Raw genomic sequence first — 17,451 nt, 5'->3', positions numbered from 1 at the left:
CCCCAAAAACCTACCAGTATACAAAGTTGGCCATGTTGGATTTGTGTGCCAAGTGTGGTCCAGATCAGTCTCTTGCTGTGTTCAGTGTTTTCTTAATACGGATTAACTATAACTCCCGTTCAGGTCAATCACCTCCAAATCCCACCAGTATGCAAAATTGGCCATGTTGGGTCTGTGCCAAGTTTGGTCCAAATCTGTCATTGGTGGGGCTCACTGAATACGGGTGAACAATAACTCAGATTGACCCAGATTTCAAGGTCAATCACTTCCCAAGTTCATCAGTATAAACAGTTGGCCATGTTTAATTTGTGTGCCAAGTTTGGTGCAGATCTGTCTTCTGCTGGGTTCAGTGTTTTCTGAATACGGGTGAACTATAACTCCCAGATGCTAAGGTCAATCGCCCCGAAATCCCAACAGTATGCCAAGTTGCCCATGTTGGGTTTATATGCCAAGTTTGTCTCAGATCCATCTCTTGCTGTGTTCTGTGTTTTCTGAATACGGGTGAACTATAACTCCCGGATGCCAAGATCAATCACCCCCAAATCCCAACAGTATGCAAAGTCGACCATGTTGGGTTTGTGTGTTAAGTTTGGTCCAGATCTGTCATAGGTGGGGTTCAGAGGGCTCACTGAATACGGGTGAACTAGCAGTTCGAAAACATGCAAATGTGAGTAGATAAACCCGCTCCGACGGGAAGGTAACAGCGCGACATGCAGTCATGCCGGCCACATGACCTTGGAGGTGTCTGCGGACAACGCCGGCTCTTCGGCTTGGAAATGGAGATGAGCACCAACCCCCAGAGTCGGTCACGACTGGACTTAACGTCAGGGGAAAACCTTTACCTTACCTATAGCTCCCAGAGGTCAAGGTGAATCACGCTGAAAGTCCATCACTATTCACAGTTGGACAAGTTGGAACTCCGCGAGTATTCTGCTGGGTTCGGTGCTTTCTGAAAATGGTGAATTATAACTCCCGGATTCCAAGGTCAATCAATCCCAAATCCCATCAGTATTCACAGCGGCCCATTCACAATCCCAACAAAAACACACACAGATCCACAATAAGGCTTAGGCCCCATCTACACTGCCATACATATGATGCACTGAAATGCATTATGTGGCACTGTAAGTTCAACTCCATTATGTGGCAGTATAGATGGGTGCCTTAACAACGACTACATATGAAAGTGGAGGAGGTATGGGCAAGCTTGGGCCCTCCAGGGGTTTTGGACTTCAACTCCCACAATTCCTAACAGCCTACCGGCTGTTAGGAATTGTGGGAGTTGAAGTCCAAAACCCCTTGGAGGGCGGGCCGAAGTGTCAGAGACACGCCCACCAGAGGCCTCAGGTTGGCTTTTCGGGCCTGTTAGGCCTCCGGTCGCCATGGCAACGGGCGACTAGCGCGCGAGCCAAGGCGGGATGTACGACCGGGCCCCGCGCGCCTTGACTTCCACTTTGGGCTGCACCCGGTCGCACTTGGGACCCGGATACTACGACTTGCCTTCCCAGAGCAGGCCACTCCGAGGTAGGGAAGGGAAGGGAAGGGACGGGAGGAAGGTTGCAGTCTAATAATGCTTGATCCTTGGGTTTGTTTGATCTTTGAAATGTGTCAAAGTCAGTATGAGTATGTGGTGCTGCAGCCCTGAGGAAGAGAGAAACACAAAGGCACTTCTTAAGCTTTTTCTTGACTGTTAAAGGATAAGACTGGAGTTTTGCAGTTGTATGTGAAAATGTTTTAATACCTGGGCATTGGGTTGCTGTGAGTTTTCCGGGCTGTAGGGCCATGTTCCAGAAGCATTCCCTCCTGACGTTTCGCCCACATCTATGGCAGGCATCCTCAGAGGTTGTGAGGTACAGTAGAGTCTCATTTATCCAACATGCGCTTATCCAACATTCTGGATGATCCAACACAGTCTACCTTTTAGTAGTCAATGTTTTTGGTAATCAACGTTTTCAATACATTGCGATGTTTTGGTGCTAAATTCGTAAATACAGAAATTACTACATAACATTAAGGTAAAGGTTTCCTTGGAATCCGGGAGTTATAGTTCACCGTTTTCAGAAAGCACCGAACCCAGCAGAATGCTCGCGGAGTTCAACTTGTCCAACTGTGAATAGTGATGGACTTTCAGCGTGATTCACCTTGACTTCTGGGAGCTATAGGTAAGGTAAAGGTTTTCCCCTGGCGTTAAGTCCAGTCATGTCTGACTCTGGGGGTTGGTGCTCATCTCCATTTCTAAGCCGAAGAGCCGGCATTGTCCGTAGACACCTCCAAGGTCATGTGGCTGGCATGACTGCATGGAGCGCCGTTACCTTCCCGCCGGAGCGGTACCTATTGATCTACTCACATTGGCATGTTTTCGAACTGCTAGGTTGGCAGAAGCTGGAGCTAACAGCGGCCGCTCCCGCCACTCCCGGGGTTTGAACCAGGGACCTTTTGGTCTGCAAGTTCAGCAGCTCAGTGCTTTAACACACTTCGCCACCGGGGCTCCTAACATAATATTACGATGTATTAAACTGCTTTTTCTGTCAATTTCTTGTAAAACATGATGTTTTGGTGCTGAATTTTTAAAATCATAACCTAATTTGATATTTATTAGGCTTTTCCTTAATCCCTCCTCATTATCCAACATTTTCACTTATCCAACATAAACGGGCCAGCAGAACGTTGGATAAGTGAGAAGACTCTACTGTATATTGGAAACTAGGTCAGTGAGGTTTATATATCTGTGGAAGGTCCAGGTTGGGAGAAAGAACTCTTGTCTGTTGGATGCAAGTGTGAATGTTGCGATTAATCACCTTGATTAGCATTGAAAAGCCTGGCAGCTTGAAGGCCTGGCTGATTCCTGCCCGGGGGAATACTTTGCTGGGAGTTGTTAACTGGCCCTGATTGTTTCCTGTCTGGAATTCCCCTGTTTTCAGAGTGTTGTTCTTTATTTACTGTCCTGATTTTAGTTTAAAAAAAACCCAAAAAACACCGGTAGCCAGATTTCAACAGAAAGGAGGAAACCATGAAAACGAACAAAATCTGGCTACCAGTATTTAAAAATCTCTAAACTCAGGACAGTAAATAAAGAACAACCCTCTGAAAGCAGGGGAATTCCAGGCATGAAACAACCTAACACCTCTCAACAAAGGATTCCCCCAGGCAGGAAGCAGCCAGGTTTTGAAGCTGCCATGCTATTCAGTGCTAATCATGGTGGCCAATTGCAATATTCACACAACAGATAAGAGATTTTTCTCCCACCCTGGACCTTCCACAGATATATAAACTTCATTTGCCTCATTTCCAACAGCCCATACAACTTCTGAGGACTTCTGAGGTTGCCTGCCATAGATGTGGGTGAAACGTAAGGAGAAAATGCTTCTAGAATATAGGCATACAGCCCGGAAAACTCACAGCAACCCCCTACATTGGTTGGCTATATGCATGCTCAATATATGCTTAGCCTTCCACATTTGTGGGTGCTGCTTTTGCAAGTTGGATTATTTGTGGGCTTGATCACTACGTTCTATTTAGGAGCAAGGCAGAGTCCCTTCAAATTGCAGAGGCTTTGTATCCCTCTTATCATTATTATCCACCTCCTTTAAGGGAGATATATAAAACTCATTTGCCTTGTTTCCAACAGCCCACACAACTTCTGAGGACTTCTGAGGTTGTCTGCCATAGATGTGGGTGAACCATCAGGAGAGAATGCTTCTGGAAATGGCCATACAGCCCGGAAAACTCACAGCAACCCAGTGATTCCAGCCATGAAAGCCTTCGACAACACATTGTGACCTTTAAAGTACCAATAGGTTCTGTCAAAGTATGTAAAGACAGTGCTAATTTTCCATTTGCTGGGTATGCATTTCCCATGTGCACACTCCTTAGTGTGTTTACACATGTATGAACCTAGCATTTTAGTGCACAGTATGGCACAGTGTGTTAAAGCGCTGAGCTGCTGAACTTGCGGACCAAAAGGTCCCAGATTCAAATCCTAGGAGCGGAATGAGCGCCCGCTGTTAGCCCCAGCTCTTGCCAACCTAGCAGTTTGAAAACATGCAAATGTGAGTAGATCAATAGGTACCGCTCCGGCGGGAAGGTAACGGCGCTCCATGCAGTCATGCTGGCCACATGACCTTGGAGGTGTCTATGGACAATGCAGGCTCTTCGGCTTAGAAATGGAGATGAACACCAACCCCCAGAGTTAACGTCAGGGGAAACCTTTACCTTTACTATGGCTTCAGAAGTGGCACTGACAGCAAAATCCCAATTGTGCCTGCTCAGGGCCCTTCCACACAGCCATATAACCCAGAATATCAAGGCAGAAAATCCCACAAATTCTGCTTTGAATTGGGTTATCTGAGTCCATTCTGCCATATATTCTGGTTCAAAGCAGATAATGTGGGACTTTATTCAGTCACACTGCACTGTTCTAATGCTATATTCCTCTTTAACTGCCTTGGCGACATCCTGTGAAATTCTGGGTCTTGTGGTTTAATGAGGACCTAAATATCTCTGACTAAGGCCCCTTTCTGGGTTATATGGCTGCGTGGAAGGGCCTTGAGAGTTCCAAACGCATCTCCCTCAAATGCAAATGACAGGATTCTATGTGATGTTACCATGGCACATGCTGCAAGTCGCTTCTGGAGAACCTTCTTATAGCAACACCAGAGGCACTACAAGTGGCCAGCTACTGGTCAAAGAACATTTAGTATAATGCAAAGTTTTAAACTTTGTGTTTTTAAATACAGTAGAATCTCACTTATCCAACATAAACGGACCGGCAGAACGTTGGATAAGCGAATATGTTGGATAATAAGGAGAGATTAAGAAAAAGCCTATTAAACATCAAAATAGGTTATGATTTTACAAATTAAGCACCAAAACATCATGTTATACAACAAATTAGACAGAAAAAGTAGTTCATTACACATTAATGCTATGTAGTAATGACTGTATTTACGAATTTAGCACCAAAATATCACGATGTATTGAAAACATTGACTATAAAAATGCATTGGATAATCCAGAACGTTGGATAAGCGAGTCTTGGATAAGTGAGACTCTACTGTACATTACAACTGTACCCTTGGTTCACTTCTGATACAATAAATAAATAACCATGGCACAAACTGGGAATCAAAACAAGATATAGTGAAGACATCTGCGCTTGTGCTTTGCTACTCTGCTGCTGAATACGTATGCCCAGTGTGGAATACATTTTTGTTATGTGTTTTTAAATAACAAAACATACTTTATAAATAACAAGTAATGTATAAATGCACACTCACATAGAATAATAGTGCTTCCTAGTGCTCCCTCCCAACTCAAAACGCTGGGCCGAGTAACTGTTCTTAAAACACTTTTAATTTGGGATGCTCTTCAGCCAAGGTTCCACTGTATTGCATACTTGGATTGTGGTCAAGATGACAAAAGTCTGATTTAAAAGTTAAGTGGCAGTTTAATGCAATTTAAATTGTATTAGGCTATATTTCTGTCTTGTTATAGATTGCATCTTACTGTATTTGTTTATTTATACTTTGCCTTTTCCCAAAGCTGGGACTCAAAGTGGCTTGTAAAATAACCGATACCTATAAAGTCACATGTAGGTGAAAACATACTGAAACTTTTTTTAATGGATTGCTATGTTGTCAGTGGAAATCCTAATAGACTGTTCCAATTGTATTTTTTTCACCTTCTGGTGTCTCTTGCTGATGCACAGAAAACTATGTTGGAACAGCTTTTCCCAACATATATTTTTTTACTCTTGAGGAACCATTGAGATCATTTTCAGGTCTCAGGGAAATCCTTATATCTACTACTCACGAAGTGTATGGTTCACAGCTGTTTCTGACTCTGCTTCTTCAAGTTGAGAAGAGCAGGTGCAATACAAATGAATATATAAGGACAAATAATAGCTAAGCTTTCATCATTATTTGAGCCATTACTTCTCAGATTTGTCAATTCATAACACACAGCTTGCTTTGCTTAGCAGCATGGGGATATGGAAACTAATATCCACCAGAATTTTGATTAAACTGACTAGATGTGAGTGGTGTTTAAATGAGGTACAGGAAAATCCAGTTTCGCTGTTATTATTATTAGAACTTAAGAACTGTGCTTTCGCACAAATCCTAGCTTTATAGAAAAAAGACAATAATGGCCACTACTACTACTACTACTAATCATAATCATAATCATAAATAGTCAACATTTCCATTATTAAAGAGATATTGGCTTTTTATACTGGAAATCAAATGCTACAGATCTATTTTGCATAGTTACATGATCAGATAGAAGATCTCATTTGAAAGGTTATATGTTTGCCAGGCAACAGGGCAACAATTAATGGAATCAAAGAGTTGGAAGAGACCATAAAGTCCATCCAGTCCAATCCCCTGCAATGCAGGAAAACACAATCAAAGGCCATCCAGCCTCTGCTTCAGAACCTCCAGAGAAGGAGATTCCATTGTTGTTGTTGTTGTTATTGTTGTTATTGTTATGTTTATTTATACCCTGCTTTTCCTCTCCACACAGGAGACTCTGACACAGATATTCTATTGCTGAACTGCTCTTACTGTCAGAACATTTTTCTTAAATGGAATCTCTTCTCTTGCAATGTAAACCTGTCAAGAGTCAGACGCCAGTTAACATACAGAGTTTATTCCGAAGATAAGCCAGAAAATAACATAAACACAGGAAATATCCTTGAAACACTTCACTTTTCAGTGTTTCAAAAGTAGATTGGACAATAATAACTCAAAAACGAGCCACGCTAATTTCCCATGCTGGCATTCAATAAAAAACTAAATAACGCTTCAATTCAGCTTTGGAAAACAAATAGAGTTCATTGCTGGAAAATAAACAAACTAGAAAAGCAATAAAGCTGCTTCCACGGTGCAGATAAGCCGAAAGCCTCAAAGGGATGATGAATAGCAGTCGTCAGAGGAATCCAGGGTCAGGTCAGGAGGCAGCAGAAATTCCGAAAGACAAACCAATAGTCAGAAGCCGGGAGTAGCCGTCAGTCAGAGGGTGTAGACAGAAGCCAGGTCAAATTCAATCCAAAGTCCGAAGAGGTTGCAGTCATCCAAAACAGGTCCACGATAAGACACAGCGAGAGCCAAGCTAGGTGATATCAGCAGATTCAAATCATAGTCTAAGTCCAGTCTTCATGGAAACACAGAGATCCCAATGGCGCCTCAGCAACACCTTGCCACACGCAAAGTGCAGTGGCCAAACATTCCCATTTTATTCCCCTTCCTCCTGGGTGACCAAACACTCACACCCAAACACCAGGTGTCCCAAATCTACTCAGAGTCTGAACTCCACACAGCTAGAGCTCGTGGATCTGGAGTACCTAGCAATTCGTCGGAGTCCCAATCATCCTGCCCACACTTAGCCCCATGAACACTTAAAGAACCATCCTCCCTTCTCCAAGCATCCCAATTGGGATCAGCTCCTGCAGAAACCCCAGGTTCAGAAGTATCCATAGGCCCCAAATCCCCAGACATCTCCGGTGGCTGTGCCCATTCAGTGCGCGCTTCCCGAACCACCACCTGTTCCTCAGCATCCATCTCCCCATCTGAATCTTCCTCAGAAGATCCCCCATATAGCTCTCTAAGTCGCTTCCTGCGCAAATCCTCCAGTGAACCCTCATCACGAGGGTTTTTTCTTCCTCTTCGAATTCCATCACCATCAACCATAATCCCCGAAGGCGCAGTCACAACAAAGCCTATAGCCCCATGTCCTGGTCTCTTGAACAGCAGATAACTTGCCTCCTCCTCAATGTGACATCCTTTCAAATATGTAAACATGGTTACCATGTCCCCTCTTAAATTTCTCTTTTCCAAGCTAAACACAATTTTCCTAAGCCGTTCCTTATAGGGCTTGGCCTCCAGATCTTTGATTGTTTTGGTCGCCTTTGGTTGTTTTGACGTTCCACTTGTCAATGTCTTTCTTGAGTTCAGTTTAAAAGCAGTCTGTTTTCACCATTTCTTTTTCCAACCAGAATATTTTTAATAGCTTTGTTGTTTAGGAAAGATGCATTCTCAGTGTGAGATAATGATCAAGGTAGTCTATGTTATTATTTACACAGCATGCCATTTACTTTTTCTTTGAACCAGTTCAAAATGGCAGTTCTTTAAATGCTATATATATTTCCAGCTGTGAAAACACCAGATGTTTAAAGACGTCATAAGGTTTCTGTATACTAAAGCATATAGTAAATTAAATAAGGTTTTCTGAATGCGAGTTGCAACAGATATTGATAAGTATTTTCATTAATAGAGGTGTGTGTGTGTGTGTGTGTGAGTGAAAGTGTATTTGCCTGCAGAAGCAAAACATAATAAAATGTCATCGTCCTTGTTGTCCCCTATAGGACATTTGGAAACAAAGAATTTTTTTTCCAGTAGTAGGTCTTGGGTAAGAGTGTGCTTCCCTGAAATCTCCTGGTTCCACAGTGCTAGTTAGATAGCCATTTTGACTAGTAGCTATTTTGTGTCATTCCCATTTAATGCTGGTTTAGCCATTTCCTAATTATTGCATCTTGTCATAGCAAAGTCTAAAGTTTACGTTCTGTTGAAATAGTGTTTTCTTTCCTGAATGTCCAGCAGTTCTACTTGTTGTGTAAAGAGGTTGGGAGGGCTGTTGTCATCTCTGCTAAATTATGAACAGGTTTATATAAATAACACTATGTAACATTTTTTAAAAAGTTTGATTTTTTTCTTTAATTGTGTAGTATTACTTTGAAAATAGTTATTATGTTCCAGAAACGTCGTTTGGCTGCCACAAACTATGCTGAATTGATCGAGACTCTTATGAGGTACTAGCTGTGCCCGGCCACGCGTTGCTGTGGCTTAGTCTGGTGGTGTTGATCAGTCTACATTAGGATGTATTTATGCTGTGACCTCCACCCTTCTTTATACTCACATTAGTAGTAGTATTTGAAGTCTGTTACCTTCTTCAATTTTGTGTTGATTGATAATTGCTTGAGATCCCTGTTGTCTTTGGTTTGTTGTTAATTGTGATGTCTGATTCTGCTGAGTGCGGTTTACATCTTATTGTGGTACAATAGTCTTTTTTTTTGTTTTGACTGTGTAGGTGTTTATTATTGTTGTTATTGTAGTGGTCATGAAGGCTGGATAAGTTAGATGCTACTGTATTGTTTTTGGAGGCCCAGTGTAGCACTGACTGGCCTCTCAGCCTCAGTGCCTGGCTGCTTCTTGCCTGTGATGGTGTAGATTCTTATTGTTGTTGTCATTGTTATTATTGTAATTGTTTTTTTGGAGGCCAAGTGTGAATGTAGGGATTGGGGAGGTGGATGAGCACTGAATGGCCTTGTAGACTCAGTGCATGGCTGATTCTTGCCTGTGTAGGTGTTTATTATTAGTGGGTGAGTGGATGGATAGATAGAGTGGGTGCTCTCCTTGTTTCCTTTATTCCTATGCTGTTCCCTTTCTCTGCTCCGATCCTGAGCTCGCTGATAAGAACACACTGGTCAGAAAGGAGGGTAAATATAACCGGATCAATGGATTTTCTCTCCCTTTTGCTCTTGGCCTTCGGGTGGAGAGGGAGGGCTCATGTCCATGGCGTCCCTTCCCTTCCCTCCCTCCCTCCTTCGTTCTATCCGTCCCAGCCTTTCCTGCCTGCGGAGCCATGGAACTGGGTCAATGGGTTGGATGGCGGGGAAAGGGAGAAGGAAGAGGCCTCTAATTGAAATGCATGGACTCCATGCCATGGGGTGCTGGAATTTGTAGTTTGCATCCAGTCCAACCCCTTTCTTTCTTTCTGTCATGGAGGAAGAACCCACCCAAACCTCTCAGACAGATGGCCATCCGGTTTAGTTGTGTTGTTATAGTCACGATGCGTTGTTGTGAGTTTTGAGGGTCCAGATTGTGGTTTTGTGGTTTGGTTGTGTTGTTACAACCGGGAGGCAAGGCTTTTGCGTTGTGTTGTCAAGTTTTGTATTTCTGGGGCGTTTAGTTGTGTGCCAGGTTTCGTATTTCTGGGGCGTTTAGTTGTGGTGTTATAGTCACGATGCATTGTTGTGAGTTTTGTGGGTCCTGATTGTGTTTTGTGGTGTGATTGTGTTGTTACAACCGGGAGGCAAGGCTTTTGCGTTGTTTTGGCAAGTTTCGTATTTCTGGGGTGTTCAGTTGTGTTGTTATAGTCACGATGCGTTGTTGTGAGTTTTGTGGGTCCGGATTGTGGTTTTGTGGTGTGGTTGTGTTGTTACAACGGGGAGGAAAGGCTTTTGCGTTGTGTTGTCAAGTTTTGTATTTCTGGGGCATTTAGTTGTGTGCCAAGTTTCGTATTTCTGGGGCGTTTAGTTGTGTTGTTATAGCCATGATTCATTTTTGTGAGTTTTATGGGTCCGGATTGTGGTTTTGTGGTGTGGTTGTGTTGTTACAACCGGGAGGGAAGGCTTTCGTGTTGTGTCGCCAAGTTTCGTATTTCTGGGGTGTTTAGTTGTGTTGTTATAGTCACGATGCATTGTTGTGAGTTTTGTGGGTCCAGTGTGGTTTTGTGGTGTGCTTGTATTGTTGTAACCGGGAGGCAAGACTTTTGCATTGTGTTGCCAAGTTTCGTATTTCTGGGATGTTTAGTTTTGTTGTTATAGTCACTGCGCCCACAACTTTATCCTTTTATATATATAGATTAATTGAAAAACGATAGTTTCAATTAGCAATAATTGCGCCTCGGATTAATCTCATTGGCTACGATACTGCCACTGTGCAAAGCTAAAACTATAGCAAAATGTGCTGCAGGAAAAACCTTTTCCATATTTTTATGATAGAACCAATTTGAACAAATGATCTTGGCTGACTGCAAATAAAGTGTGCTGTAGTTTGCACCACTGATTCTTGAATATTATTACTGTTAGCATCACCATCATCAACAGCATCATTATGTGTACAAGTAAAAAACAATTCTCTACCTTTCGGCTTACAATCTGAGACGTGACGCAAAAGGAAATGGGAATGGCAGTGTGAGAAAGGATTGAGTCCAGCAGGCGCTGCCTCTTTAGATCTCATTCTGAGGCCATAGCAGTGATAGCTGGGATTGAGGGAAGGCCGTTCATCTGCTTCTGTGTCTCGGCATGATGGAGCTGGTTTTATGTGTTGTAAGAATATGTGATACAAGAACAAGCATTTCCAATGTATATTTTTTCCTACTTTTTCAGATGGTTTTGCTCCATTTCTTTCTTTGGCAAGTCGTGGTCTTCAAACCGTTATCCAAAATGATGAAGATGATATTCCAGGGCCAGGGCATTATGATATTAACAGATCACAGGTAATTTTTTTACTGGTTTTAATAGATGTTTCTTCCAGCAACAGTAACCGTTATGCACTGCAGTTTACTTGATAATACATTTAGTTGTATCCAATCTATCCATATTTTTCTAAGTGCTGAATGCACCCATTGAATCAATTATTGAATAATGTCTCAAAATTTATCTAAATCCCACAGATTCAATTGGTATATTCTGATATGATATCAAGTAGGAAATAAGGTACCACTTATAAAAAAAGTGGGGAGGCAAGTTTAACTAATTTACGACCTGGAATGAGGAAGTGCCATCAGAGTGGATGATGAAGCAGCTGCTCCCCCCTGTGGCCAGAATTGAACATCCCCTCAGGAGGTTAAATTGCCTCTGCGTCTGTCTGTCTCGGTCTCTGTTTGATGTGTTTATGGGCATTGAATGTTTGCCCTATGTGTGTATAATGAGATCCGCCCTGAGTCCCCTTTGGGGTGAGAAGGGCGGAATATAAATACTGTAAATCTATATATATAAAAGGATAAAGTTGTGGGCGCAGTGACTATAACAACAAAACTAAACGCCCCAGAAATATAAAACTTGACAACACAATGCAAAAGGCTTGCCTCCAGGTTACAACAACACAACCACACCACAAAACCACAATCCAAAACTCACAACAACGCATCATGCGATAACAACACAACTAAACGCCCCAGAAATACAAAACTTGGCAACACAATGCAAAAGCCTTGCCTCCCAGTTGTAACAACACAACCACACCACAAAACCACACAGGACCCACAAAACTCACAACAACGCATCGTGACTATAACAACACAACTAAACGCCCCAGAAATACGAAACTTGGAAACACAACGCAAAAGCCTTCCCTCCAGGTTGTAACAACACAACCACACCACAAAACCACAATCCGGACCCATAAAACTCACAACAATGCATCGTGACTATAACAACACAACTAAACGTCCCAGAAATACGAAACTTGGCACACAACTAAACGCCCCAGAAATATAAAACTTGACAACACAACGCAAAAACCTTGCCTCCCGGTTGTAACAACACAACCACACCACAAAACCACAACCCGGACCCACAAAACTCACAACAATGCATTGTGACTATAACAACACAACTAAACGCCCCAGAAATACGAAACTTGGCACACAACTAAACGTCCCAGAAATACACAACTTGACAACACAACACAAAAGCCTTTTCTCCCGATTGTAACAACACAACTACACCACAAAACCACAATCCGGACCCACAAAACTCACAACAACGCATTGTGACTATAACACAACAAAACGCCCCAGAAATACAAAATTTGACAATGCAACGCAAAAGCCTTGCCTCTCAGTTGTAAGAACACAACCACAACACAAAACCACAATCCGGACCCACAAAACTCACAACAACGCATCATGACTATAACAACACAACTAAACGCCCCAGAAATACAAAACTTGGCAAAACAATGCAAAAGGCTTGCCTCCTGGTTGTAACAAAACCATACCAGACCCACAAAACTCACAACAACGCATCATGACTATAACAACACAACTAAACGCCCCAGAAATACGAAACTTCGCAACACAACACAAAAGCATTCCCTCCCGATTGTAACAACACAACCACAACACAAAACCACAATCCGGACCCACAAAACTCACAACAACGCATTGTGACTATAACAAATACAACATTTGACAACACAACTCATCCACCTCCCCAATCCCTACATTCACACTTGGCCTCCAAAAAAACAATTACAATAATAACAATGACAACAACAACAATAAGAATCAACACCACCACAGGCAAGAAACAGCCAGGCACTGAGGCTGAGAGGCCAGTCAGTGCTAAACTGGGCCTCCAAAAAACAATACAGTAGCATCTAACTTATCCAACCTTCATAATCACTACAACAACAATAATAATAAACACCTACACAGGCAAAACAAAAAAAAGACTATTGTACCACAATAAAAATATAAACCGCACTCAGCAGAATCAGACATTACAGTTATCAACAAACCAAAGACAACAGGGATCTCAAGCAATTATCAATCAACACAAAAATTGAAGAAGGTAACAGACTTCAAATACTACTACTAATGTGAGTATAAAGAAGGGTGGAGGTCACAGCATCAATACCACCAGACTAAGCCACAGCAACGCGTGGCCGGGCACAGCTAGTAAATAAATAAATATGTGTTGTCAAGACGATTTAGACCAAATAGTTTGTTCTGGTAGGTCTGGTGTTTGAAGACAAACAAAAGAGTTTTTCTCTTTGGTAGGAAAAAAGTTTAATTATTCTTTTAAAAAATGTTATATATTTAACATCTATTTAAAAATTAAACCCATCATGTCACAACCTTTCCATGGTGGTGGGATTATGTATAGCGAGAAGCTATACTGACAGCAGCAATGTTGCTGGTAGGGTCTCCTATTTCAGACACGTTATTGCAGAGGAGCCAGACTAAATGTGCCAAACAGCTACTGGGCAGCAGTTGTAATGGGATGCATGTGTTGATATTAGCAGAGGATCTCTCCAAAATAACAGCAGTAGCAGCATAGCTGACACTTGTTAGTACTGTGCAAAATACAGCATGTTGGGACTCCTTTTGAATGAAAACTCGATGATGAGACGTTCCAGAATGAAAGAAAAATGTAATTATTTTAGGTCAGCCAGTTGATGTGTTGGCTAGAAATCATAGAAGCTGTGGTGGTATGCATCTGGAGTGCCTAAAGATGGAGAAATCTCCCTTAGGTCCTTTTCTTATAACTGCGGTATTGAATATTCTATAATTTTAGAAGGGAAAACTTTAAACATCTTCTTTGTGGCAGTTTTTGTTCAATAAGTTTAATATATGTATATGCGAGCAAAGCCCTTTTAGCATTCTCTGGTGTAAACAAGGTAGAATTGTCCTTTCTAGTTTGAAAAGGATGAGACTTTGCACATTTTTTTGATAAGGTAGACCGGGGTTGTTTTTGTGAGTTGAATAACACAGTGAAGCATTGCAGATACTAGTTTTTATTGGCTTGCTTGAAATACCTAATATATACTTTGATAGAATGGTGCTTATATTGACCTTTGAATATTTTGAGAGCAGAGCACCTATTTTATTTTCAGCTTTTCTATTCCGTTTGGACAGAAGATTTTCTTTCAAGAGAAACAAAAAGTGTCTAAGAAACACATAGTGGTCCTCGAACAATAGTGTCTATAGCCAAAAGCATTAATGAAATCCACTGCCCTGAGTAACAGAACAAAGAAATATTAACCAAAATCAGCCTACAGGACAAAGAGCACAATGCTGAACAATTATCAGAATTGAAAACAACTCTTGCACAAGCCTCTCAAAATGACAAGGTTTTTAATAGGTGACAAAAAGCCAATTGTAATGGGACTAAGAAGTAATGAAGATCATTAAGTAGGTTACCTTATTTTTTATAGTTCCTCATTGCCCCTCAGCTAGTGGAAGCACATCACTTCATTTGTTCAATAGAAATCATGTGAGGAAATACATGGGAGATAAGAGACTTTAAAGTATATTGTTCTCAAACTATTTCAGGTCTAAGAATATGTATCTTAAATTGGACCTAGGGAAAAATAGGTAACATTGATAGTACATCAAGCTTTACTGATATACATACATGTTGTCCAGGTTATATGTTCTACTCTGCTGTAGCACAGGCTGGTTAGTAACCAGCTGCAATAACTCACTATGACCAAGAGGTCATGAGTTCGGGGCCAGCCCATGGCGGAGTGAGCTCCCGACCATTAAAATAAAAAATAGCCCTCCTCGTTGTTGACCTAAGCAACCCGAGAGATAGTTTTATCAAGTAGGAAATTTAGGTACCACTATGTGGAGAAGCTAATTTAACTAATTTACGACACCATAAAAATCGTCCAACAGTGTTTGGAATGAGGAAGTTGGCATCACAGTGGATGATGAAGCAGCTGCTCCCCGTGACCGGAATCAAGCATATCCTCAGGAAGCTGGAGGCTTGTCACGACCCAGGCTACAGAGCACCAATAACCATACGCAGAGGCCAAATTCTATCTAATATCTTTATTAAGGAAATATATAAAGTTAATAAAAGCGAATGTAAAGGTTAGTCCAGAAGCAGACCTTTCAGGAAAGGTCAAAATTAGTCCAAAGAAACAATGTCCAATATGAAATATTAAGGTCCAAAGTTGTAATCCAATAACCGAAACACTCACTTGCCAGGCAAAGTGAGGGGAGATGACAAGGTCCTTTAGTCCATGAACTTGAGCAAGGCTAGGAAATAACTTGATACTTGAAACAAGGCTTGAATCGTGGAACAAGGTAACGAGGAACAAGAACAAGGTCCGTGAAATAACTTGGTAAAATCCGTGAAACAAGGCAAGGTTTAGTCCTGGGAAACAAGGCAAAGTCCGTAGGTAAACAAAGGCTGGGAAACAGGAGCGAAGGCTGGAAACAAGGACAAGGCTTGAGCAGGAACGAGGCTTGAAGCGGAGTGCGCTGTTCAGACACAACTCGCTCCGGAGGCTGACGAATTGACTCCGCGAAGTTACTTCGCGGGTAAAACACCTATATAGAGTCTAACTTTCCCGCCGAAGCAGTTCTCTGGGAACCAGAAACGAAAGCTAAACTCTGAGACCAGATGTTTGACTCCTTAAAGATTCTCACGAAAAGCAGGCTTAATTGGCTACATTCTTAGCTGCTATTCTAGCACTCCTGCGCGAAGCTGCTTCCAAACCCCTCTGTTGTTTACAAAACTCATGGCGAGAGAACACGGGAGATGTAGGCTCAGGGTTTGTTTGACATACTTCTGGGACACAACTTTCTTGCAGGTGCAAGGTTCCCAGATCTGCCTGGGAAAGATCTGGCTGAGAAGATTCCAGTTCTGACTGGGAAGGTAAAAAACCCAAGTTTTCTTCTTCATCAGGCATTACAATGTCATGAGCAGGACTACAAGGCCCATGAGTCATCACACTATCCCCCTCCTCAAGGCCCCTCCCAAACTGGGACTCTCTCCCCGAGGCGCGAGGTCGTGGCTTGGCGGGATAGGTCTGATGAAAGCGACGGGTTAGATCAGGAGCATGGACTGTGGAGGCGTCTTCCCAAGAGCGTTCCTCAGGGCCAAAACCCACCCAGTCAATGAGATATTGCAGGCGGCGGCGGTGAAAGCGAGAATCCAAAATGTCCTGAACCTCGAACTCGTCCTCCCCATCCACCAAAATAGGGACGGGGGCCGGCCGGTCTACATCTGACCGCACACCATCCGCCGGAAGGAGCAGGGAGCGGTGAAACACTGGGTGAATGCGCATTGAACGCGGAAGTTGGAGTTTGAAAGTCACGGGGTTTAATTGCGCCACCACTGGATAGGGACCAATGAAACGGGCATCTAACTTCCGGCAAGGGCGATGGGAGGGCAAAAAGCGAGTGGACAGAAAAACCCGATCTCCTACCTTGATTTCGGGGCCCGGCTGGCGATGTTTGTCCGCGTGACGTTTATAGTCCTCCTTGGCTTGTTCCAGTTGCTGGAGCAAAAGTTGTTGCACCGCTGTGAGTTCCTGCAGCCAATCTTCTGCTGCGGGAACTTCTGAAGTTTCAATGACAGGGGGAAAGAAACGTGGATGGAAGCCGTAGTTTGCAAAGAACGGCGTTTCTTTTGTAGAAGCCTGGACTCCATTGTTGTAGGCAAACTCCGACAGTGGTAACAGAGAAGCCCAATTGTCCTGTTGGTAGTTTACATAACAGCGAAGGTACTGTTCCAAAGTGGCATTGGTGCGCTCCGTTTGCCCATCCGTTTGGGGATGATGAGCTGAAGACAAACAAGAGTCTATGCCCAATAGTTTTTGTAGTGCCTTCCAGAAACGAGAGGTGAATTGGGATCCACGGTCTGTGACCAGACTCTTGGGCAATCCATGTAGTCTGAAAACATGTTGGAGGAATAAATCTGCAGTCTCTTGGGCCGTGGGAAGGCCTTCACAGGGAATGAAATGGGCTAACTTGGTGAAAAGGTCCACCACCACTAGGATCGTGGTGAATCCACAGGAAGGTGGTAAGTCAGTGATAAAATCCGCAGAAATTATTTCCCATGGGCGAGATGGGGTAGGAAGGGGGTGTAGAAGCCCTGAGGGCTTCTCCCTTCTTATCTTGGAGCGCTGGCATACTGGGCAGGTGTTGACA

General features: G+C 42.8%; 1 protein-coding gene and 1 non-coding gene across 2 annotated transcripts in view; one reads left to right on the top strand and one right to left on the bottom strand.

Annotated features, from left to right (window-relative positions):
* The first annotated feature begins 1,320 nt into the window (after positions 1–1,320).
* The window catches only part of stpg2 (sperm tail PG-rich repeat containing 2), a 273,557-nt gene continuing 257,426 nt past the window's right edge, over positions 1,321–17,451 (top strand). Inside the window, exons 1-2 of the mRNA XM_008117887.2 lie at positions 1,321–1,524; positions 11,168–11,277. Coding sequence (XP_008116094.1) covers positions 1,419–1,524; positions 11,168–11,277 — 216 coding nt within the window. The 5' untranslated portion in view covers positions 1,321–1,418. The remainder of the gene's footprint in view (positions 1,525–11,167; positions 11,278–17,451) is intronic.
* LOC134299808 (U4 spliceosomal RNA) lies at positions 10,587–10,726 on the bottom strand. Its single transcript, XR_010007052.1, has one exon. It is a non-coding gene; the product is annotated as a U4 spliceosomal RNA (small nuclear RNA).

Source organism: Anolis carolinensis, chromosome 5, assembly GCF_035594765.1.
Source record: "Anolis carolinensis isolate JA03-04 chromosome 5, rAnoCar3.1.pri, whole genome shotgun sequence".
Classification (NCBI taxonomy): Eukaryota; Metazoa; Chordata; class Lepidosauria; order Squamata; family Dactyloidae; genus Anolis; species Anolis carolinensis.
Note: the sequence above shows the minus strand (reverse complement) of the source record. Positions and strands in the feature narration are given on the sequence as shown.